The following is a 24,851-nucleotide window of genomic DNA, read 5'->3' on the forward strand; positions in this document are numbered from 1 at the left end:
GCATCAACTTCAAATAACAAGAAAATTTTTAATTAAAAACAAATCTCCTCGGTTTTTTTTTTTTTTTCTTGCAGATTGGCAATATAAAAAAGGATGATGGTCTCCGTAGGACGGGCATGTAGAAGAATGTGAACTTTCACCCGTGGTTCAAGAGAGAAGATGTATAAGCTGGCACGATGGCGCGGGCCTGTGATCCCAGCACCTGGGAGGCAGAGGCAAGAAACAACACAGCAAGCTTGAAGCTGTCCAGTGCTTCATAGTGAGACCCTGACTCAGTAAAAATAAAATACCGTCCTCTTTGAAGAACACTCGTCAGTACCTATCCAAACGTTAAATGTGGGGTCAGGGAGGAGGTTCGGTGGGTAAAAGTTCCAGCAACGTGAGCCTAGTGCTTTGAGGTTGCTCCCCAGAAACCACGTAAAAAGCTGGATGTGGTGACCTAAATCTGTCATCCTGGAACGGCTACAGCAGACAAAGAACCCCTGGAAGCCCCAGGCCAGGTAACCTGCCGTGTGCACACAGCAGCAGAAATAAGACAGAGTCTGCCTGAGCAAGGTAACAGCCAAGAAAGATGTCCTCTGACCTACGGATGTACCGTGGCACGTTCAGGCCTGCACTCACGCACACGCACGTAAATGACTGAATTAAAATTTCCAAATACACATTCTCGTTACATTCATTTCTAGGAATCTACCTTCAAAAAGACGTGCACACAGAGCTAGTTGTGGTGGTGTGCACTCCAGCACTTGAGAGGCAGAGGCAGACGGATCTCTGAGTTCGAGGACAGGCTGGTCTACAGAGCAAGTTCCAGGACAGCCAGAGTTACACAGGGCAACCTTGTCTTGGAAAAAAAGACCAAAACATGCAATTACTTAATTGTGTGCATGATTAACGCGCTCCTCAGTGGGAAATAGTTTAATAGATTACAATACATGCCTCATGGATGGACTGTAAAAGTGCTGTTAGTCTCTGTGTAAGACATTATAGAAGAGTGTTTATAGCAGATTCCTTGAAGAAAACTAAGTAGCAGTGTGTGCATGTTAGTTTCTTTTCTTGTTGCTGTGACTGACAGGGGCAACAGATTTCAACTCAGGGTTTAAGACAGGATACAGTCACACACACACACACACACACACACACACACACAGAGGCACTTGCACACGCACGCACAGGCACACGCATGCACACACACAGCAGACACAGCTGTGGGAGGATAAGGAGGATAACCATATTGCCTAAAGTCAGAAAACACAGAGAGACAACTGGTATCGCTTTCTCCTGTTTCATAATGGTGGGTCTCTCCTGAAACTGAAGTTACAGACAGTTGTGAGCTGTCATGTGGGGATTAGCAACCAGACCTGGGTCACCTGGAAGAACAGTGTTCTTAACTGCTGAGCCATCTCTCCGGGCCTTAATGATAAATTTATTATATAATATTAAATTAGCGCACCAAGGTATACAAGTACGTGTAAATCACAGTCTGAAAGAATCCTTTTCAAAATGGCTAACCAGAATTACTTTAGGCGACAGGCCTGGTGGTCCATGCCTTTAATGCAAGCACTTAGGAGGCAGAGGCAGACACATCTCTGTGAGTTCAAGGCCAGCCTGGTCTGTACAATGAGTTCCAGGATGTCCAGAGCTACAGAGAGAAACTGGATCTCAAAAAAACAGAGGGGAGGTGTTGGTATTCTGTCTAAGCTCTACCCCCACAGCTACCTGGGAACAGCCAGGTATGCTCTGCCCCACAGTTGCCTGGCAACAGCCAGCTGTGCCTGACTATAAAAGGGGCCACTTGCTCCCTCCTCATTCTCTCTTGCTCTTTGTTCTCTTCTCTTCCCTGCTCTTCCCCTCTTCCCTGTCTCTTCTCTCTACCCTCCCTCCCCTCCATGTGCGCATGCCGGCCTCCTTTGTCCCTCCCTTCTTCTACGCTTCTTCTCTCATTAAACCTCTCCACATGGAACCATGTTGGCTTGGTGTGCTTTGTCCGGGCTCGGGCTGAGATTTAAACACCAACCTTGGTCCTAACAGGAAGGAAGAGAGAGAGGGAGAGAGAATTACTTCAGGGAGGCAACAAGATGGCTCAAGACAGGCACACGCATGCACACGCACACACACAGGCACACTTGCATGTGCACACGTACACTCACATGCACACACACGGTAGCATGTACTTGTTACACAAGCATGCACACACATGCATGCAGTTCGGGGATAGACTGTTTGATTCGGATGTTTGCTTGAACTCTACATACTTAGGCACTACTTGAATGGTATGTAATAGGCGTGTATGGCTTTGTTAATTTTTCAGAATGATTTTTTTTTTAAAGAAATATGTAGCCTGTAGATCCCAGTGAAGTGGAAAAAAACAAGCAGGGCTCTGGGAGAAATAACTCGTGAAAGCCTCATGTGAAGAGAGAAACAAACCCATCTTCTCAAGGTGGGTGGCAGCCAGCAGATGCTGAGCCAACTCAACAATCGGAAATGCTGGCCGATGAAAGCATTAATCACCCGGATATGGGTGCCATTTTGTTGGGCACCAGCACTGGACCATACGTGTTATCTCTGGTAAGGAATAGCTGCTCAGAGATTTTAAATAACTTATCCCAGTTCACATAGACATCCATATGAGAGTGTGATAAATCTCCATGCGGAGAGGGCAACCGTGGAGAGCAGGGTACGCAGAGCAGGACGGCAGTGGAGTGGGGTCTGCCTTGGGGCTATTGAAGGAGTGAGCCACATCTAAGCAGGTCGTGGAGATGAAGACATCTACGCTGTCTTGAAGGATGAGTGAGACTTAGATGAAGGTCAGAGCGAAGACGCTACCAGGTAAAGAGCTGCTGCAGAAACCCTGCTAGGTACACACTGAAGTAGGAAAGACTTCGTGTCTTAGCTACGGTTTCCACTGCTGTGAGGAGATGCCATGACCAAGACAACTCTTACAAAGGAAACATTTCACTGGGGCTGGCTGAGTTTCAGAGGCTCAGTGCACCATGACTGTGAGGGAAGCATGGCAGCTCGCTTTCAGACATGATGCTGGAGTTGATCGTCAGGCAGCCAAGAGGAGACTGGAATTCCACAGTGGGCAGAAGTTGAGCATTTAAGACCTCAAAGCCCCACTTGTGCAGTAGCAAGCTTCCTCCTCTAACAAGACCACCTCCTCCAGTAAGACCACACCTCCTAAGAGTAACACTCCCCATAGGCCAAGCATTCAAACACTTGAGTCTATGGGTGTTGGTATCAGGAATTGCCTTTAGAGCGACACCGGTTGGTCGCCGTTGCCATGGCAATGGCCATACATTCCCAGAAGACCTTTTGGCTCAATTCGCACCTCCACCTGGGAACCTTTACGTCACATTCCAAATAAAAGGCAGACACCTTCTGCCCTCCCTCTTTCTCTTCTCTTCGCTCTTTTCTCTTCTTCCTCTCACCCTTTCTCCTTGTCTCGTTCTCCCTTTAAATCTCACCACGTGGAACCGTGTTGGTGTTGGTTTGGTGTACTCTTTCCACACGGGTGTGGCCGGTATCTGATATTATTAACAACAATGGAGGCCATTTCTATTCAAACCACCACACTCTGGAACATGCCAGAGAGTGCTGCGCTTAGGAAAACTACCAGACCATACAGTGCAGTGCAGTGGTGGTTCAAGTCTTTAATCCCAGCACTTGGGAGGCAGAGACAGGTGGGTCTCTATGAGTTCGAGGTCAGCCTGGTCTACAATGCTGGTTCCAGGACTCCAGGGCCACACAGAGAATCCCTGTCTTGAAAAAACAAAGTCAAAAAACAAAACACCAAAGGATAGAATGGCATCTCAGGCTGGGCAGAGGGAGTGGCAGGAGAGATAGCATGAAGAAATCTTCCTCCCACATTAAAGAATGTGAGTTTTATTCTAGAAATAATGGGTAGCTGTGAAAAAGACCTGGATACAGAAGTGTCCTGCTTAGATTTGTATTATAAATGGGTAAGTCTGACATCAGGCTTCACAGTGGACTGGAGAAGAGTAACCCCAGAGGTAAGGGGGCATCTAAGTATGAAAAGAAAACAGAGGTACTGGTGGTCACACAGCAGTGTTCAGCCTCATTGTCATGGTAGCCTCTGATGACAAGTTGATGACAGACTGCAGGAGGCAGGAAAGGGAAGAAAATGGTGATAGCCTAGATGACGAGTGCTGGCCACTGTCAGTGCTGGTGGGCCACGTCAGGAGAGGTGCAGGGAGCAGGAGAAGATAAGATAGCCTTTAGGGTATGTAGAGTTGGAAGTCTCTGGAATGATCTCCAGTAAAGAGACCCAGCTCTTCAGTTACAAACCCAAGAAGCAAATGTCCTTCTGGACCGCTCCCTAGAAGGAGCCTCAGACATTGGTTCACGGCTTGCTCTCTTGATGCTGTCTCTACTGCCACCACGCCCATCCCAACCCAAGGAAAGCTCCTTCTCCTTCCCTCTCTGCTCTGGAAAGTGGAAACCCACTTCCTCCAGCCGCCCTCTTCCACCATACCTGGGCGGTTAGTTACCACAGCTTGCTGGTTTACCATTTAAAGTGCTGTCCTAAACTTGTGTTTCCTCTTCCCAATCGCCTCAGGCCAAAGACACAGCCTTATGCAATTAGCTTAGCAACAGCTGCCTAAAAGTGCTCCCTACCTAAGCTTAACCCCTATGGTGTGTGTGTGTGTGTGTGTGTGTGTGTGTGTGTGTGTGTGTGTGTGATATATCAGAATGTAACTCTACATTTCACTATATACAATCTGTGTGTATGATATATATACACACATATATTCCTATATCTTCATATACATACACATCATATACTGTACACATACACACATACATCATATACATATATACATACACATACATCATATAAATATACATATACATATTCATATACACATACATATGCATACATGTATGCATATATCATATACATATACACATATACATATACGGGAGGGGTTGAAAGCAAGGTCTTGTTTACTTTTCTATTGCTGAGAGAGACACCATGACCAAAGTAACTTTTTTTTTTTTTTTTTGGAGCAAACAACCCAAGTCCTCGTGCTTGCTAGGCAAGCGCTCTACCACTGAGCTAAATCCCCAACCCCCAAAGTAACTTATAAAAGAAAACGTTTCATCGGGGGCTTGCTTATAGTTTCAGACAGTAAAGTCCATGACCACTATGGTGGTGCATGGCCGTAGACAGTCAGTCATGACACTGGAACAGCAGCTGAGAGATTATGTCTGATGTACAAACAAGAGGTTGAGAGAGAAAGCCAACCAGAATAGCATAAGCTTTTTTATAACTCAAAGCCCACCCCCAGCACACATCTCTAACAAGGCCACACCTTCTCCAACAAGGCCACGCCTCCCAATCCTTCCCAAACAGTTTCATCAACTAGGAACCAAGCATTCAAACATTTGCACTTATGGGGGTCGTTCTTGTTCAAACCATCCTATTTGCTATGTATCTCAGGCTGGCCTCAAACTCAAACCCAAGATCCTCTTGAGTACCTGGGTTATAGGAGTGCATCAATATGCGTGCCCTAAAAGTGACATTTTCTAAAAAGATTTATTTATTTTTATATATGTGAGTACACTGTCACTCTCTTCAGACACACCAGAAGAGGGCATCGGATCTCATTACAGATGGTTGTGAGCCACCATGTGGTTGCTGGGACTTGAACTCAGAACCTCTGGAAGAGCAGTAGGTGTCCTTAACCTCTGAGCCATCTCTCCTGGCAGAGAAGGACACTCTCCTGCCCCCAGAGTGACATTTTTTTTTTTAAAGGATTTTCATTTGTTTCTAATTATATGTGTATGTGCACACAAATGTAATACCTGTAGAGGCCAGAAGAGGGAGTCAAATCCCCGGGGCCTGAAGTTACAGGCAGTTGTAAGCCTGGGTGCTGGGAAGAGACCTCTGCAAGAGCAGTATGCAGTGTCAACTGCTAAACCATCTTCCCAGACCCTTAAATTGACGTTTTTAACATAAAAAAATGATGATGACACCTATACCCTATTACAGCCTGTCCGCTGTTTTCCCATCAGCATGTAGCAAAGGACTGGACACTATCTACCTCACCTGACCACTATTCACCCCTCTCCTATCCCACCAGCCTGTGGTGGTTTTGTCCCAGTAATATCAAACTGATTAAAAAACAAAAACAAAAACAAAAACCACCTTCTCAGGGATCCACACCCCTCGCATCCATGATGCCGTCTACCTGGAATATTCCTCTGGGATTGTTCTCTGGGAAACAGATGTGGCTTGTTTTGTTTCCCCCTTAGCTACAAAAGCACTGGGATTGTCCAGGCCCTGCTAAAATCCTGTTTTGTTTTTTCTCTATGTGTTCTGTTTGTTATTTTCATTTCTGGAGACCAAACCCAGAGAGAGCCTCACACAGGCGTGGTAAGCAAGCATTCTACTGCTGAGCCGTCCCGGGTGGGAGCTGGATTCCTTGATTCTGACGCTGCACGCAGGCGAGTGCTCCCAGGTGTGAGGTAATCACGGGATTGCTACAGAGGTCTCTGATGATCCCACGAGGACTCTCAGGCTGGGATAGCCCGAACCAACCAGTCGTTGCACGCACGCAGATGCCCCGGGGAGAGAGCTTTCTCCTTCCCAAGGCAAGTCCTGGAGAGAATCCTGGAGTCAGCACTCCTACACGTGGGAAGAGAGTGCCTCTGTCCAGAGACGGGAATCTGTGACAGGGTTCTTGGCAGCATGGTATAGAGCTCATTATAATCACCTTGCTGACCTGCGGGAGCCCATTAACCTTCAGAATCGAGCTTGCACCTTACCTGTTCCCACCCTCATCAGCCTTCCCCACTTCTGCTACTTACGTGTGACTCGCGCGTTTCCATGTCTACGCCCCTACATCCCATCCTAAGCAGATTTGCGGAGGTGGCACAGAGCCTGTAGTGGGACCTGCAGCAAGGCTGGACACACAGGACTTTGCAATAGACGGGCACTGCACCGGACGGAATATAATCCTCTAAGATTATAAAAGGGAAGGCTGGACGTGAATGCCAAGGAGGATAAAAGAAAGGAAAGAAAAAGAGGTAGATGGCAGACAGGCCGTGACCTCAGACCCTTATCTCTCCCCTTGCTTCTCTTGGAAGATCCGAGGGGTCCATGTTAGGGGAAAGCTGGAATCTGAAGTGAGAATGAAGTGGGCCAGAAACGGGGGAGGTGGAGGGGCACAAACACTGCATCGTGCAAACAGCCACGTGGCTGATGGAGCTGAAAGAAAGAAGCCGCCTCCAAGGAAGGAGAGAGGCTCTTGCTGCCTATTGGCCAGCTGCCGCCCGGGTTCTTACATTAAAGAAGGGTAGGAAAGGACTGGACGGCGGCTCTGAGGTTTTAAGTGTCTACTGCTCTTGCAAAGAAGTATGGTACCAGGGTTGGGGATTTAGCTCAGTGGTAGAGCGCTTGCCTAGCAAGCGCAAGGCCCTGGGTTCGGTCCCCAGCTCCGAAAAAAAAGAAAAAAAAAAGTACGGTACCCAACACCCACATCGAGTGGCTCACAATGACTTTTAACTTCAGCCCTGGAGTACCCAGCCTTTCTGGTCTCCACCGGCATCTACGAAGGTGTGTGCAGGTGCCAGTGTGTGTGTGTGTGTGTGTGTGTGTGTGTGTGTGTGTGTGTGTGTGTGTAAGTGCACATGAACAATTAAAAATAATTCTGGGGGGTAAGGGCACAAGAAACAAGCATCAAGGTGTAGGGGCGTACACACACCAAATGAAAACAGCCACAGACAAAAAGGATTTGAAGCTCTAGTCAATGAATAAATAAAACACAAAGTCTAGTCGATATACCTAGTCAGTGTCTTCCCTCACCTCCCAGGAACAGAGTCCTGAGTTGCTTGCCCCACCAGCAATTTCTCTTCTTTGTCCCCATTTTCAGTTTCTTAGCAGCTCTCTCCATCAGGAAAACGAAGACTGGAGAGCGTCTCTGCTAGTGACCAGCAGGGGGCAGTGTTCAACAAGCAATGATCAAGATTTACAGACGGACTAGGGAAGGAGGTGAAAAGTAAAGTCCTTACAGACTCCTCTGACTCCCTTTCCTGGTTTTTCGACCCCCACCCCCCTCCTCGGCTATAATTTCTCCAGTCCTAGTTTAGTATAACTCGCAGATGTCTTATTCCCAACTCCCCAAAGAAGACTACCTCCTGACCAATTTTCAGGAAAGCATACCAGAGGCTTGAATTCAGGGCCTCTTCTCTAAAGATGTATACCTCCTCCTGAGAGCAGAGCTGGTCTGGTGGAAGAATGTCAAACCTTTCACTTATGCTGCCCTGAACAGTGAAGAACTTTACAGAAGTACAGGTTAGCCCTGCTACTTACTGCCCCAAGGTATCATTTGATGAACATGTATAAATCTCTCTGTGTGTCTCTCTCTGTCTCTCTGTCTCTGTCTCTCTCGGTCTCTCTCTCTCTCCCTCTCCCTCTCCCTCTCTCTCTTTCTCTCATTGAGTAAGATTCTCTGTATAACCCTGACTGTCCCGGAACTCGTTTTGTAGACCAGGCTGGCCTTGAACTCAGAGATTCCCCACTCCTTCACCCTCCGCCCCCCAGCTTTGGAGTTCTGGGATTAAAGACCCGCAGAGCACTTTCATGTAGACCCCATTTAATCCTCCTAGCACTCTGACAGGCCTTGATTATCTTCCCACTTCACAAGTGAAGGAGCCGACAGGTGAGCAGGCAGTCTGTTTATCTTTGTATGTGGTGGCCAACAACCCCTAATCCCAGCAGGCAGAAGGATGAGGCAGGAGGATTGCAGCAAACTCAAGGTCAGCCTGGGCTGAAGAGTGAGAGGCTCTGTTTCAAAAATACTAATAGGAAGAAGGGGGAAAAGGGGGGGAGGGAAGGGAACTGAATCACCACCAGTCTTCTGGCTACCAAGTATGGGCTGGCCTTTCCCTCTAGCACAATGTGCTGCTGCTGCCTGGGCCTGCTTCTCCCCCTCCCCCTCCCTTCCACTCTTACAGACCCATGGGTTTCTGTGTTCTTCTGTGTTAATGACCTGGCAACCCTCGTGTCAACTCACCTTCCCCAGCTAGTGGAACGTGAGAAAAGTCTTTAGAAAGAAGCCGGAAGATAAAGGATGGGCCTTCCAGGAAGAGGAAGAAGAGGAGGCAAGAAAGGCAAGCACTCCACAGGGCATCGAGACGAAAGGGGTGGGTGAGCTGAGAGAGAAGGACCCGCATTCTATGCCCAGGCTGTAAAGGGGCACAAACAGGACCCCCATTGTGTGGGCACAAAGGAGCCATATGTCTGCCAGTCTACAGTACTCTGTGTGTGTGTGTGTGTGTGTGTGTGTGTGTGTGTGTGTGTGTGTGTGTGACAGAAAGGGGGAAAAGAGAGAGAGAGAGAGACAGAGAGAGAGAGAGAGAGAGAGAGAGAGAGAGAGAGAGAGAGAGAGAGAGAGGAGGACTGGCTTAGAGACACATTATGAAGCCCTTGGGGCCTTGTCTTCTGCTGTCACTGACTTAAGGCTTTCTGAGACAGAGGGCAGGGAAGCAATTATTATAGCAGATAGGACTGAGAAGATCAGGAGCTTGTGGTCACCGGGGCATGAACAGCCGAAAGAGGCCACGCTGTGCATGGGAGCTAGAAGAGGAAAGAGGGAGTCAGATTGTCCCCCACCTGGGAATTTAAGTAACCTCCTTCAACACACACACACACACACACACACACACACACACACACACACACACATATACACATATACACACAGGAGTGCTTGTGTGCATGCACGAAACAGACATACATACACACATGAACACACGCACACATGCATACACACATATACACATACACACACATGCATACACACACATATACACATACACACATACACACATGCATACACACGCACACATACATGCACATACATATGCACACACACACACACACACACACACACACACACACACACACACACACAGAGGCACCCCACTACCTCTGGATCTGGGTTTTGTTTTTCTGTTTCTGTCTCTGATGTTGTTTCTTTTTTTGGTTTTTGAGACAGGGTCTTGCTATGTAACCCTGATTGGCCTCCCTGGTGCTCGGAATCTAGGCATGAGTCACTATACTTTTGAGCTGGACTTTGAAACAGCATGAGATGAACTGTGGTGTTCTCTCCCTTTCCTTTCTCCCTGCCTGTTAGCTCTGCAGCTCCCACTTTTCTCTCCTTCCCTCAATCCAGAGACTGCCTTCTCCCTCATCACTGCGATTTGTGCATTGTGCCCCTCCCGCCCCTCCCCCCTCCTTCCCTGTCCTGCCATGCACAGCCAAGCGGCAGCCGAGGCCAATTGATTATCTGAAGAAATTTGGAGTTAGCAGCAGAACAGCTGCAGCGGTCCCCTCTCACCATCCTCAGGCCCTGAGGGACCTGGGAGGGGAGGGGCCCCTAACCCTTCTGCTCTCCAGCCTGGGAGGGATGGAGCTGCTCCCTGAGCACAAGGCATAGTGCTCCCACTTAGAATCACACCCTGGACCCTGGGGCTTGGGTTATAATATCAGTCTATCATCATGGGAATCACGTCACCTTTCTGGATAGGCACCTGTCTTTGAAACAAAGGTTATTAGCAGGCATGGTGGCACACGCCTGTAATCCAAGCTTTCTGGAGGCAGAAATAGGGGGGTGGCAAGTTAAAAGTCAGCCCGGGCTATTTACTGTGACTTTGTCTCAAAATAAGTAAATAAATAAATGAACAATGAAAGTTGTTAGGCATATACAGCCGTGCACCCTTATAATTTTAACACTGGGGAGACTGAGGCAGAAAGATGGCAAGTCAGAGGCCAACCTGGGCTACAGAGATACCCGGTCTCGAATTTTCTTACAAATTATAAAAGGAAGGCAGGGAGGAAGAGAGGTAAGAAGGTGGGGAGGAAGAAGCTGGACCCAGTGATCTTCCAGGGTCCTTGGGACAGTAGTCATTTGTAATTCTCAGACTTCCCTGGTCTCAGTTCATCCCCCACTCCTGCCAGGCTCTGGGCATAAAATATTTCACCTAACTCGCACGCAAGAAAGCAGACATGGAATCTTGGGAGTTCCTTCTTAGCGCTAAAGATTTATTTTATGTGAGTATATTGTTGCTGTCTTCAGACACACCAGGAGAGGGCATCAGATCCCCATTTCAGATAATCATGAGCCACCACGTAGTTGCTGGGAATTGAACTCAGAATCTCTGGAAGAGCAGTCAGTGCTCTGAGCCGTCTCTCCAGCCCCCCTTCCTAGCTCTCATCTAAACCCCTCTTGCTAATGGCATGAGGTAGTCATCCCTCAGGTACCGCAGGATGGAGGACGTTTTCTTCCCACGGACTTTGCCTTCAGCCCTTTTCCATGGCCTCAGGTCAGGAAAAGCTCTCCAAGGGTCTCTACCCAGAGTGTTTCGTCTGAAGTGGGAATGTGCTCTAAGTGTTGCTACACAGACTAGATTTTTTTCCAGCCTCTCTGCTTGAATTCCTCTTCGTAGGACCAGGTGATTCTGAGGCTGAACGATTCCAGGTACTACAAAAACTGAAAAGTTTTACGTGGAATTAAAATCTATTATCCTATAGCTCCGATTCAGTGACCGGGAGCTACGCACAGAACATCCATTTCTTCATTTAGTATTCGAAGATGAGAATGGTTTTACCTCTAAATCTACTCTTTGCTTGCTCTGTGTTTGAGACAGATTCCCACATATCCTAAGGCCTCAACTGTAGCTGAAGGAACTTTGACCCAATGGCCTCCACTTTAGTGTGCCAGGATTAGAGGTGTCAGTACAACCCCTTTTATGCAATGCCAGGGAACAAACCCAGGTTTGGGGGCATGCTAGGTATACACTTTACCAACTGAACTGCCCTTAATATATACTGTAAGTTATATATACATATATGTGTGTGTATTGTACACACACACACACACACACACACACACACACACACACACACGCACGCACCTAAATATACTCTTATCAAGAAAGACAAGTATGTGAGGCCTTTGGTCCCATCCTCAGCACCAAAAGAAAAGTAAAACGAAAGTCCAAATGTGTCTTCTATTTCCCTTGTAGAGTGGCCTCCAGACATTTGCCCTTTTACCCATGCAATAGGCCTCTTTGTTTCTCATTAAATTAGGGGATCCAGAAGAGCAGGACCCATCAGACGGGGTCATTTCAGGGAGGTCAGCTATAGCAGTAAACACCTGCAATTCCAGTGCTTGAGAGGTTACCAAGCAAGAAGATCTGAAATTCAAGATCACCCTTAGCTATGTCAAGTTCAAAGCCAGCCACAGGTCCATGAGACCCTGTCTCCAATCAATCCATCCCCCAAAAGAAGCTACATCTGGGGTCTGGGTTTTAAGTGTGTCCCTAATAACTGTGTGGTGTTGGGTAAGGTGTTCTCTGGGCTTAACTGTCTTTACAAAATGATCTTAGGGACTTTCTAGAATCCCTCGGATGCCAGCTCAGCACTTTTCCCACTTTGGTGTTTTGGGCAGGATTTGGGGCTAAATTGGATTCTAGTCGGGGCTAGACTTGCATCCGTGACTACTTGCTTCAGTCATACAAACCCAGCCCCTCAGCACCACCCCCTTCCTCATTATCCCAGTGACTTGTTCTCCATCACACTTCCTGTAATGCTGGGAAGCACAGGACACACCAGGAGCTGAGGTTCCGAGCAACTTCGGCCCCGCCTAGAGATGCCAAACAAAAAAGGGAATGTGTCAACGTCACGCCCTGGCTTTCTCCAGCAGCATGGACCCAGGGACACATGGACACATGGACACAGGTTTAACTTGGATTCCATTAGGACACTCAGCTGCCTTCTCTCAAGACCATGGGGAGAAGGACCTGAAAAGCAGAATCACTCCATGAATGCTAAGACGATGCATACCTCTTTTTCTCTGTAGCCCCTCTTCTTCGTCTTCATGCACCACATGAAGCTCTCGTGATACAGATGCTCTCGGAAGAGGCTTCCACAACCAGGACTGCCAATACCCAGCCACCCTACATAACCTGACATCAGGCCAGCTTCCCAACACAAAGGAGCCACAGCCATATCTGGTACTAGATCGAGGTCACTTTAATTTTTCTTTTTGTAAGAAATTAAGAATGCAACCAGACAAAGACTTCCACACAGGACACTAGACACAGAGCCCAGGGTCTGCTCCTAGTGATATTGGAAAAAGCAGGGCTAGTAAAGAGGAATGGAGTAGATAGGACTGAAGTGGGATTGTCAGGATTGGGGGCAGCAGAGAGAGATTGAGAGAGACCCCCGGAAGCTGGGAGGCTGGGAAGGGGCACTATTCCAGAGGAAAGGGGATAGAGACAGATGGAGCTGAGGAAGGCATACCAGTATGGTGGGTGAAGGGATCCCCACGCTTGCACTGGAGAAGGAAGAAGTGACCCAGGAGAAAGCAAGAGGACCCTAGCTAGAGCTCGCTGCAAGGAGTCCCCCTCGCCCTACCCCAAAGTGCATAACTCGGTAATAAATAGCAATATTTATAAATAAATAAATAAGTGAATAAATAAATACATAAATAAATATCCTTGTAGAGCTAGGAGTTTGGTGTGAGAGTGGACGGAGCAGAGAAAAGCAGTGACTTCATTTACAGGGATTCTAAAGCCCAGAGACCGTGGTCACAGGCTACAAGGGCTGGTAGGCTCAGCAGCATGGGAGGGGCACCTTCCTGCCCACGGCAATTTAAGAAAGGAAGGGGGGAAATGTAATAAGGCCCTAGATCCTTCGCAGAGGGCAGTCGCAGGCATCCTCCTGCGTCTGAGGGAGGAGCTGGTGGGGTTCGCATGTTTTCAAGGGTCCACTGGGACAGAAGCAGCGGCTGAAGAGCTGCCCCACTCAGGGCCTGAGCCTACTGCAAGGTGCCCTGGGCTGTTTGGAGGTGTCCTCCTTATCCCAGGGCTGAGGTGTTCCTTTTTCTAGACAGCACAGGGAAAGGGAGAGTTCTGGGATGGCAGGTGTGGGAAGGGACCCGGGGAGTGGCCAGTCAGCTCCAGGAAGGCAAGGCACTCACTACCAAGTTAGATCTGAGGTCTATATATCCTAAGCCTCAGGAGCAAGAGAGACAAAGGGAAGAATTTTCCTATAATCCCTGGCTACCCAGGAGTCACCTCCCTCATCTCTCTGCCTTCCCAAGAGTCCATGCCCTCCCTCCCCCACCCCCCCACCCCCGCATGGACAGACAAGTCTGGGAGTTAGGAACCCCGTTTGCCCAACCTCTGCTACTAGTCAGTTCCCCTTCCTATTCTGCTGAGTCCCACCATTGTCAGAAGACAGAGAGTCAGGGTCTGGGGGCTCTGAAAACTTGGACATGGGGCAGAAAAGGCAGCAGCTGGGTAGAGGCTAGGCTTAGTTAACCCAGCAAGGACTCCATTCTGACCACTCTGACAAGCAACCCTGACCAGCTAGGCCCGAACAACTCTCTGAAGGAATCCTTAAGAGCATCCTTCACATTCCTGGGCCAATGAAAAGAAAGTGGCCTTCAGGACGGACGGGAGCCTGGTGCTCTGGGATGGGCAGCAGCCGGCCATTCTAAGTAATGCATGGTGACAAGGGGCTCTGGAGAGGCCCAGGGAAAAGGGGAGAATCCAGGGCCGGATGCGGACTGAGTTCAGACGTCCAGCACGTGGTTCAGGTAAGAGATATAGCAGATGGCCAGGCGCAGGATCTCAATCTTGGAGAGCTTCTTGTCCGGGGGCAGAGTGGGCAGCAGCTTGCGCAGCTCGGCGAAGGCCAGGTTGAAGGCTTCCACGCGGATGCGCTCCCGCGTGGCGTGCGCTGTGCGGTACTTGGCCGTGGCGCGGCGCCGGCGCCTGCGCTCCTCACGGCTCAAGTGCTGCAGGTCTTTGCGGCCCGACTCTCCGAGCTCTAAGCTCCGGACCTGGCCCACTCCCGGATCGCCCGATCCAGCACCATCCGGGCCCGGCCCGCCCCCACAGTCGCTAAAGCCCGACTCCGTCTCCGAGTGCGTGGGAGGCAGATCCAGCTCCATGGTGTCGGAGTTGAGCATCATGGTGGAAAACCCACACCTACGGAAATGCGGATCCTCTCCCCACCCCTCCCTTTGGGAGCTTGAAAGAGGGTTGTGAGAAAGGCAGGAAGGGCCTCGAGTGCTCGGGTCTGCCACTGAGCTCTGGAAAGCAGTTACTTCAAAGTTCCATGGTCAAGATTCCAGCCTGGAGCCTGAAACAGAGAAAGATGAATTGAGAGACTTGACCGCCGCAGAAGGTGTGGGCAGCTCACCGAGGGGCGCCGGGGTGGGGGTGGGTCAGGTCGGGTCGGGGTCGGTGGGGGTTGGGGGGGTGAGTTGGAAGTCGTGGTAAGGGTTGGGGATTTAGCTCAGTGGTAGAGCGCTTGCCTAGCAAGCGCAAGGTCCTGGGTTGGTCCCCAGCTCCGGGAAAAAAAAAAAAAAGGAGAAGCAGGCTGACACTCAAGACCAGCTCCGCCCTTTGCTACTTCTGTGGAAGTCGTGGTAAAGGAGAGCAGAACTTGGCTTCAGAGTTGTCCAAGGCTAGAAAGACCAGCAGGTTGGAAAGAAGCGGGAAGAATAACAGGAAACAGAAAATCCTAGGAAGGACAGAGCAGGCAAGCTAAAACTGAACCAGAGGACCAAAGGCTAAAACTGCTGAATTCCTACAAGGAAACAGAAATCCTTCAAGACACTGGACTTGGCCGTCCTTTCTTGAATATGAGAACAGAAGCATAAGCAAAAAGAAAAAGAAAAAAAAAAAGTCGACACCAAACTTAACTACAGAGCACTGAAGAGAACGATCCCCACAGTGGAAATCTAAGCTATGGAATAAGGGAGCGGTCACAAACCAGGATTCTGGTAATAGGTTAATATGCAAGGCATATAGAGAGGTTCCTAGGCAAGTGTGGCAGCCCCAGCAAGCAGAAGGCTGAGGCAGGAGGATTGCGAATTTGAAACTATCCTGGATAGTCAGTCTCAACAAAAAGGAGAGCCCAGAGCAACCAAAATATCGAACAACCTAATTTTAAATGAGAAAAGGACTTGTACAGGCGTTTCTCCTGTGATAGTACACAAATGGCCAACATACATTTGTGAACACGTGGCACATCACGGATCACTAAAAATGTGAAGCAAACCACAGTGAAACATCACCTCATATCCACTAGAGACAGAGAATGTATTTAAAAACAAAACAACAACAACAACAAAAACCTAATTCAATGTTGGCAAGAGTATGAAGAAATGAGAACCCTTGTCTGTAAAGTGGTACACCTACTATAGGTGAAATGGCCTGGATGTTCCTCAAAAAACTAAAAGTGGAAATATAGGATATTCCAGGACTCCGGAGGGATTGGTAGGTGAATGCTCATAGCAGTGTCAGAAGCAACTCCATCGCCTACCAGTGGAGGAATGGACAAACACCACGTAGATACAATGTATACATAATGATAAACTGCGAGCCTAAATGAGGGCGGATTCCTGTTGTACTGCAAAGGAGACTAAACCTTGAGGACATTGCACCATGGGAAGTAAGCAGTGACAGAAAGACAAATACTGTGACTCCGCTCACGTACATTTTTTAAAGTAGTCTAATTCAATTGACTCCATGGTTGCCAGGGGCTGGAGGGCGAGGCAGAGGGGGGCTAGCCATTCTTAAACAGTATAGAATTTCACATTCACAAGGTGAAAAAGTTCTGGAGATCAGTTTCACAAAATGACAATACATTTAATACGCTCAGGCTCTATACCTACTTGTAGTGACGGCAATTTCGTTATGCTGGGGTTTTTTGCATAATAATAAATAAAGAGAAAGGCAGCGCAACAAGGGGGGGTGCAAACCTTGGCTTAGGAACCTTCTGCACCCCAGTTTCTTGCTGAGGGAGGGGGCAAACCCAGAGATGGCTGTTGTCGAGAGGGCTGGGATATAAGGACCTTGGCACAGGTACCTTGGTTCAGCTCCCTCAGAATCCCTCAACCTCCCCAGCGTCACCACTTCAGACGTTAGGCCCTACTCCCCTGCCCATTAGAACCGAAGAAAGGTATTTCTTCTCAGCACCAGCACCTGCTCAAGACTACCAGAGGCCCCAGCTCTGTCCTTAGCTCATTTAGCCCTTACTATTCCCTGGCCTTCTTGGTGATGCTGTAAGAAGACTTGAGAAACTCACCCCACAGTCCGTGGTGTGGCCTGCGGAAGAAGACCTAAGCTTCCTGGAGCTCAGCTAAGTTTGCCCGTCTCACAACCACTGGGCCTTTCCCAGTGAGTTTAGCCTTGACAGGGACAGAAAGAGAGAGAGAAGCTCTTGGGATCCTTCCCAGCCGCCATCCCCAGCCCTGGCTCCAGACAGCTGACAGCTGACACACTCTCACAGGAGCCACCCTTGCTCCTGGGCTTGCCCCACCCTAACCCACAGAAGATGAGTTCAAGACCAGAGCAGTTCCTGAGCTCTTAAGGGGACGCGCACAAGACCACCAGCATCCGATGGTGGAGAGACACCTACACACCGACTGTGACATAAAACAACCTAATTAATGCTGAAATTATGAACATCCTCCACATTGTAGGGTCCGAAGGAAGAGAACAGGAATAGTATAGAGTGTTGGGGGAGCATTTCCGATACACATTCAGTGTCCCTAATTTCGTACTCTCGAAGCGAACTGGAACCAAGAGTTCAGCTTGGGGTTCCCAGGATTTCTATCGCAAGCAGATTCCCCCTCTGCCCAGTCCCCTTGTTCCCAAGTCCTCCATCACTCTCTGGTGTCCTCCCTTTCTCTCTCCTGCTCCCCATCTGTCACGACCCATCTCCACCTGCCCCTCCCTTCTCCCCACCTCCACTCCCTGCAGCAGAGTCTATAGTCTATATTCCCCTCAAGTCTTTCCTCCGTGTCTGCTCTCAAAGTCTCTGGCTCCGAGAAGCAGGGGAGCTACAATTCCAAGCATCCAATAGGAATTCTCAGCCCGCTTCCTACAACCGCCCCTCACAGACGCTGCCCAAAGAATCCAAGAGAAGTGGGCAAGAAAGAGGCAGAGATGGAGAGAGACCCTTCCTGGGAGGGGACTCCAGTCAGAGATCAGGAGGGGCGTGCCCACCCTTCCCCAGTGCATGGCTTCCCCTTACCTAGAAGGACTCTCCAGGGATCCAAGGTGACAATCGAGGGGGACAGCAAGCGAGCGTGGAGAGCCCCAGTCTCTTCTCGCTGCTCAAGGGTCATCTGTCTGCAAAGTTAGTGAGCAGTTTCTAGAGCTCTTAGGGGCAGCTTGTTGTGGCTGAACAGGATCCAGGACGGATGAGAAGGGTACACATCCTGAAGGCCTAGGCAGGAGGGATGGCCTCAGTCCGGAACTGGAGTCACTCACACGCACACTCATACGTACATGCACACACTCACACACCCACACATTCACACACTCACCGCACATACACACACCTGAGCTGGCCCAGCCTTCTGTGTGTATTTATACGGAGATACACACACACCCCCAGCTCTCTATTGGCTGGCCCAGGCACCCCCCTCATCAATATTAAACATCCAGGCCAGGCAGCCATTGGCAGAGGGATCTGGGAACCCCTTGGGAGCTGGGGGCGGGGGCTGGCCCTGGGGGGGGTGCGGGGAGTGGGGGAGCAGGGACATCTGTTCTCCATGCATATTTCATAAGTAAGAAACAGAGAGCTGGGGAAGGGGTGGGGCTGAGGCAAGAGCCAGGGCAGGACCACAGATGAACCCCCTCCATCTCCCACACTAGAGGTAGCAGGGCAGAGACTCCAAAGAAGCTGCATTTAAATGTATTAGTTCCATTCTAAGTCCCAGCATGGCTCTGACTGCCCCTTCTCCGTCTCCCTTTTCCTGGGAAGAAGGCTCTCCAAAGTACTAGGAGAGAAGCTATGAAAAGACTAAGTAGCCAGTAACCTGGAAGTCCTTCCCCTAAGTAAGTTCTCACACAGATAAGCGCCCAGAGCTTAACTGGCTGCCTCTTGCTGCTGTTCAGGTCCTAGCCCTTGTCATCCTGGGACTTCGGCAACCTGATCATCTCTCTTTTAGGCCCCAGTCTCCTACCTACCCCATCACCAGGCCAGCAGGGGAGTCAGATTCTGGGTGGAGACCCCCACAAGGAGTTTTTCTAGGCTGGCCAGTCCAAGCTGATCTACAGGGAATCAGGGGCTTGGGAGGGAAGAGCTAACAGGAGAGGGAGGAGAAGATCCAAGAAAGGCAGGGCAGAGATTGGAAGGACCCTAGGAGAGGAGGCCATGCAGCCTGCTAAGTGTGCAGACCATCAAATGAGCAACAAGAAAACCAGATACAAAATTATGTGCAGAGGAACACTGATTACGTTCACGTCAATAGCGCCACCGCCTCCAGGGTTTGTGCCTGCTCATATGTGTGGCTCTGTCTGTGTGGGTGTGTTGCAGGGTGGCCTGAGAGGGGAGCCAGTTTCTGGGGGCTAAGGGAAGCACAGAGAAAGAGTGGGCTGGGTTTCAGCATGGAAATTCTCCCGTGTATTCAGTAGTAGGACATCTTCATTGAGCCTCAGTATCAGAGACTCCGGGCACAGTGAGTTACAGTAAAAGGGGCTCTGTTGGCTGTATTAACCCTGGACAAGTAATGACCTTTGAGCCTCAGTGTCTTTTTTCTTTAAAATAGGGTAAATTATAACTGTGTAGGTTGCCATGGAGATCAAGTGAGATAATGCTGGCTGTAGGATAGACCCTGGTAGGATCACAGGCGGTGGGAAGGATTTGCTACTTCCCTGTGCTTTCTCAACCTTTTCTGGGCTTTCTCCAGGGTGAGGCCTTCCCTACAGGGAGTCCTATAATTCCTCCCCAAGCTCACCCTCCTCTCCCCACCCCCAGGCCTGGGAGGTGCCAACTCCCACCTGGGCAGGCCCAGACAGGTGCCCAGGCGCCAGCAGATGGGCTGAGCTGGAGGGGAAAGAAGGCCTGAGGAGGGGGTGGGGGGGGCAGGGGATCAGGTGGCGGCTTGGTTCTTGCATCATCATTGCCATGGTGCTGATTAAAAACCAATCTCCACCTAATGAGCCCCCAGCAACAACAATCCTACTTCCCCACCCTCCCGCCCTCCAACCCATCCAAGGAAGTGGGAGAAAGTGTCATGGGGGAGATGGGAGGCGATAGGGAGAAGCCCAGGAAAATGATGGAGACACGAGGAGGTCCGGAGACACGGAGGAGACACAGAGAAGTGGGAAGATGTAGTCACAGGGGGACAGCATAGGGGAGACAGAGAGGTTGGGAAGGAGGATAGGGCCAGGTTGTCAATTCTTTGCAGAAGGTAGAGATGTATGGGGTGTGTGTGTGTGTGTGAGAGAGAGAGAGACAGAGAGAGAGAGACAGAGAGAGAAAAAGAGAGAAAGAGAGAGACAGAGACAGAGAGAGAGACAGAGACAGAGAGAGAGAGAGACAGGGAGAGAGAGAGACAGACAGACAGACAGAGAAAGAGAGACAGAGAGAGAGGGGCAGGCAGGCAGAGAGACAGACAGATGACAGACTTGGGGAGAAACCTGAAAAGGGAGACTGCTATGGAGAGTCAGATGGAGGGGCATATTCAGGGACGGAGAGATATAAGAAAGTCTGACAGAAGGCCTCGAGCAGAAAGGAAATGCAGATATGGAAGTAGAATGCAGACAGTTGTCAAGAAGAGAAAAATTGTGGGCTATAAGGTAGGGTAGGGAGTCACAATAATCAAGTATTACAGTGTCATCCAAATGGGGGATGGAGATCCCAACAGGTAAAGAACACAGAAGAACGTTGAGAGATCACAGAGCAGAAAGCAGCGGCAGAAGCAGGAGCCAAGCCCCTGGTGCCAGCCTCTCCTCTTACATGCTCTTTAGCCCAGATACTTGCAGCCCCACTACCTCTGTCCCTGCAGCATCCAGCCCTAGCTGTCCCATGTACTCAGGGGACTATTTCTTCCTCCTCTGCATCTGTCATCCCAAGATCTTAGACTCTGGGAACTCCCAGGCCCAGGCCTTACTCAGGAACTCCTAGGGCAGTTGCTGAAGGATAACAAAGAGGAGTTGCCAGCATCAAACCGTAGAAAGCACTGTGAGCACTGAGCCCCGAGTCTGTGGGACCTGAGTCCAGGTCCTTGTGACCCTGGAAAGTTATGTAACTTTCAATGGATCCTTTTCACTACCTGCAACATGGGCATAATGTCACCTTTGCCATAGGGCTCTTGTGACACCCAGTGAAACAGTTCATGGGAGACTCCCTACACCTGCATGGTGGTCAGAGGGTTTAGAAAGTTTCACCTATATATGTGTGTAAGAAATATGACTGAGGGAAACTGAGGAGAACTCTCCGTGTTGGGAGCGCTCCCCCCCGTGTGTGTGTGTGTGTGTGTGTGTGTGTGTGTGTGTGTGCGTGTGTGCGTGTGTGTGTGTGTGCGTGTGTGTGTGTGTGTGTGTGTGTGTGTGTGTGTGTGTGTGTATCTTATCTGCAAGAGAAGACAAGAGGAGCAGGCCTTGGGGATGGAGAAGATGATTATCCCTTTGTGGTTGTTATTTTGCATTTTATAGAATTCACTTTTTCAGATTGTGGTTCACAGATTTCTCTCTCTCCCCCAGCTCGAAGGGTAGGTTAGACACAGGGGCTGGGGCTAGTCCTTGAGGGTAAGGGAGGGCCTGGAGAAGCTGGGAATCAGTGGGCTTGGCAGGAGAGGGGATGACATATGTGGGGAGCCCTGGGGACCCAACCAGGCAAACTGGCTGGCAGGGAGAGCAGACCGTGTTAACTCTTGCTGTGCCATACCTACCACCTGACCCTTCTCTGAGAGTGGGCTGTGGTTGAGGTGTTGTTTTGTCAGTGGCTGGAGGTGTGTTGGGACACAGGAGACAACGCAGGCAGGGAAGCTTGGGCAGGAGCTACCATCACTTGGAAACAGCAGCAGTGCTTTTGTGTCTTCGCCTTGTCCTTGGTTTCCACATGGTCTCTGTCAGTCTGTCTTGCTCTGTCTCCACCTCTCTGTGCCTCTAGAAGGTGACAGCGGGTCTCCACTCTGGCTAACTACACAATCTGTCGCTCTCTGTGCTGCCAGCCCAGCTGGAAGTCCCCCTTCTCAGCACCCAGCCCAAGCCCTCTGCCCCTGGCCTCCTAGGCCTTTGAGCCTTTGTCTCCTAAGGCGGCCTCCCCTTTCTTCCTCTCCTCACCTCTCCTCAGCTCAGAGCCCATCTCCAATCTCATTACAGCCTCAGCCTCCAACCACTGTGCCACCCCCACCCCGGCCTCTCCTCTTCCCTCCCCCATCCATCTGTCTTCCCTGAAGCTCTGTCTTTGTGTCCTCCCATCTGTCACCACCAGCACTGGGCCTACTCCCCTCCGGGCCACACCCGCCTGGCCTTTCTCCCCTTGGACTCAGTTCCTTCTCTCCCTTCCTCCTTTAGTCCTAGCAGGAACCCCACTTCCTCTGTTTCCTTTCATAAGCTGCTTTCTCAGGATCTTCTTTCTCCCTCACTTGTTTTTAATCCCAGCTCTCTAGCATCGCTGACCATTCCTTGTGAGTTGGGGGAAGAGTGCGGACTCCAGGGTCCCAGCCCCTAAGCCCTGAGCAACCACTTAGTTGGGGCAGAGGATGGTAATGTTGGCTCACAGTTGCATCAGCTCAGGTGAATGGCTCCTTAGGCCCCCTGAGATGACCCTCCACTCCTGCTGTTTGTGGGTTTGGGCCCACGGCTTCCACTGCCCTTCTCTACCCTGAAGTGTGAGGTTCCTTCTCTATCCCCTGAGTTTAAGTTCATGGAGAATAAAAATTTATCCAGGAGCCCATTGGATCCCTGGCTTTCCAAGGGCTCCAGATTCTCCAGCCTTTTATTTCTTCTGTTTTATTCCTTTTTTTCTTCCCTTCTTTTTCCCCCTCCCCTCCCTCTTTATTTCTTATGAGGAAATGATGCCATACTTCCCAAATTTCTATTGTTCCTTTCTAGTGTTGATCCTTGTGCTATCTCTGAGAGTTCATGAACTGATCATCTTTTCAACCTTCCCTGAGGGCCTCAGGGACAAGAGGAGGCTAAACCGTCAGTTGTTCCTTCCTAGAACCAGACAGAGCCAGTGCGGACCAGAGAGCAGTCTCTTGTCCAAGTCTACACTCTACAGAGAACACTGGGGCCCAATGTCACACAAGCAGCAGAGCAAAAACTCTGGTTGGTCCTGACCTCTTAATAACGCACGAGGCTTTTCTCCATTGGCCTCTGAACTCGGGTAGAACTTATCTAGAACTGATCTGGTACGGAGCATACACAGCCTTGCTGGGTTATCCTGGGTCATGTCCCTTCCCTGTATCTAAACTTCAGTCTTGAAAAGATGCCATATCTCTTATGCTTTAACCATGCACGGGCAAACTGCTACTCCTATAGCCAGGCTCAGCAGTGGCACAGATCTAAGACGTTCTAGTCTTATCTCAGTCTCTCCCTTATTGTCCCTGGGCAAGCAGCCTCACTCCTCTATGCTAGCTGCCATTTATCAAATCAAACGAGTTGATTCCCTGAACATGGTGGTGACTACCTGTAGCTCCAGTATTCAAGATACTGAGATACTGAGGCAAGAATGACTGAGTTTGAGGTTAACCTGGGCTATCAAGAAAGACTATGTCTAAAAAAAAAAAAAAAAAAAAAGATTTCTAAGGTGCTAGAAATTATAAGTCCCTGGATACAGGGAGTATGGAAGAAATTAATAAGGGAGAGGAAGATCTCACACACACACACACACACACACACACACACACACACACACACACACACACACACGAAAATGCCATAACTAGTTGCTTTGCATGCTAACTTAAAAAAAAAAAGTTGGCTGTGGCACATTCCTTAAAACCTACCACTCAGAAAGTACAGGCCTGTGGCCTGTGGGACCTAATTGCCCAGAATATATGGGGAAAGGGTCGAGGAGAGCTTCAACCCCAGATGTGTCACAGGAGGACAGCAGGCACTGGCTCCCCCTCCCCCAACCTGGCGCCAGAAAGTCGTCCCCACTATCAACCCTAGTAAGAATTTATTACCCTGAGAGTTATCAGGCCTCATCCTTGTTTGGCTTTATAAGATTTTTCCCCTTTGGAGCCCCCAGCCCCTTAGTATGCAGATGAAGTATCTTCCCACATCCCTGTCCTGGCCAATTGTACACAGTCACACAAACCTTGCCCCAGACACTGTGCCGGCCCCCCACAGAGGGATTAATGCCACCTTCTCCCCTCCAGTTAAACTAAACCAGTTCTCCAAAGCAGTTCCAGGATGTATATGTTCTTTACTGGTACACTCTCTGAGGACCAGGGTCCTGCATTCCACCCACACACCCTGCTAAGCTTCCCCAGGGCAGAAGCAGACACGGAGTGCAGGTAGGTGGATCTCTGTGAGTTTGAAGTCAGCCTCTTCTACATAGCAAGTGCCAGGTTAGCCAGGGCTACATAGTGAAACCTTGCCTCAAACAAAAACAAACAAACACATTCCCTCAAAGGCACAAAGTTCTATTGAATAAGGAGGGATTTTAGTACAGAACAGAGTGTAGATGTTTAAAAGGTTTGGACCGTAGATAGCTCAGCTGGTAAAAGTGTTTGCCATGGAAACTGGGCCACTCTAGGTCCCATGACAGGAGAGATTGGACACCCCAAAGTTGTCCTCTGACCATATACATGCTGTGGCACACGTGTGTGCACACACAGAACATATCTCCTCCTACAATGTCCGTTTGGACAGCAACCGAGAAGTTAGAAAAAGAAGAGAGTCACCTCTTTATTCAACCAGCCGGAGGGAAAGCCTAGTTAGACTTGAGGGAGGAGGCGTCCCAGTGGTCATTCACTGAACTTGCTACCTGGGTTGGAAGAGCAGGGTCAGTATGACCCAGCAAAAGCAGGGCAGGAAGGAAGCCCTTAGGGAATGGA

General features: G+C 49.7%; 1 protein-coding gene across 1 annotated transcript; it reads right to left on the reverse strand.

Annotated features, from left to right (window-relative positions):
- Nucleotides 1-13,039: 13,039 nt before the first annotated feature.
- On the reverse strand, nt 13,040-18,395 carry Nhlh1 (nescient helix-loop-helix 1). The gene is made up of 2 exons (XM_032915321.1): nt 18,083-18,395; nt 13,040-15,178 (listed from the first exon to the last, which is right to left on the reverse strand). Exon 2 carries the CDS (start codon nt 15,006-15,008, stop codon nt 14,607-14,609), a length of 402 nt encoding a protein of 133 aa, XP_032771212.1. The 5' UTR covers nt 15,009-15,178; nt 18,083-18,395; the 3' UTR covers nt 13,040-14,606.
- Nucleotides 18,396-24,851: the final 6,456 nt, after the last annotated feature.

This window comes from Rattus rattus, chromosome 10 (genome assembly GCF_011064425.1).
Source record: "Rattus rattus isolate New Zealand chromosome 10, Rrattus_CSIRO_v1, whole genome shotgun sequence".
NCBI lineage: Eukaryota > Metazoa > Chordata > Mammalia > Rodentia > Muridae > Rattus > Rattus rattus.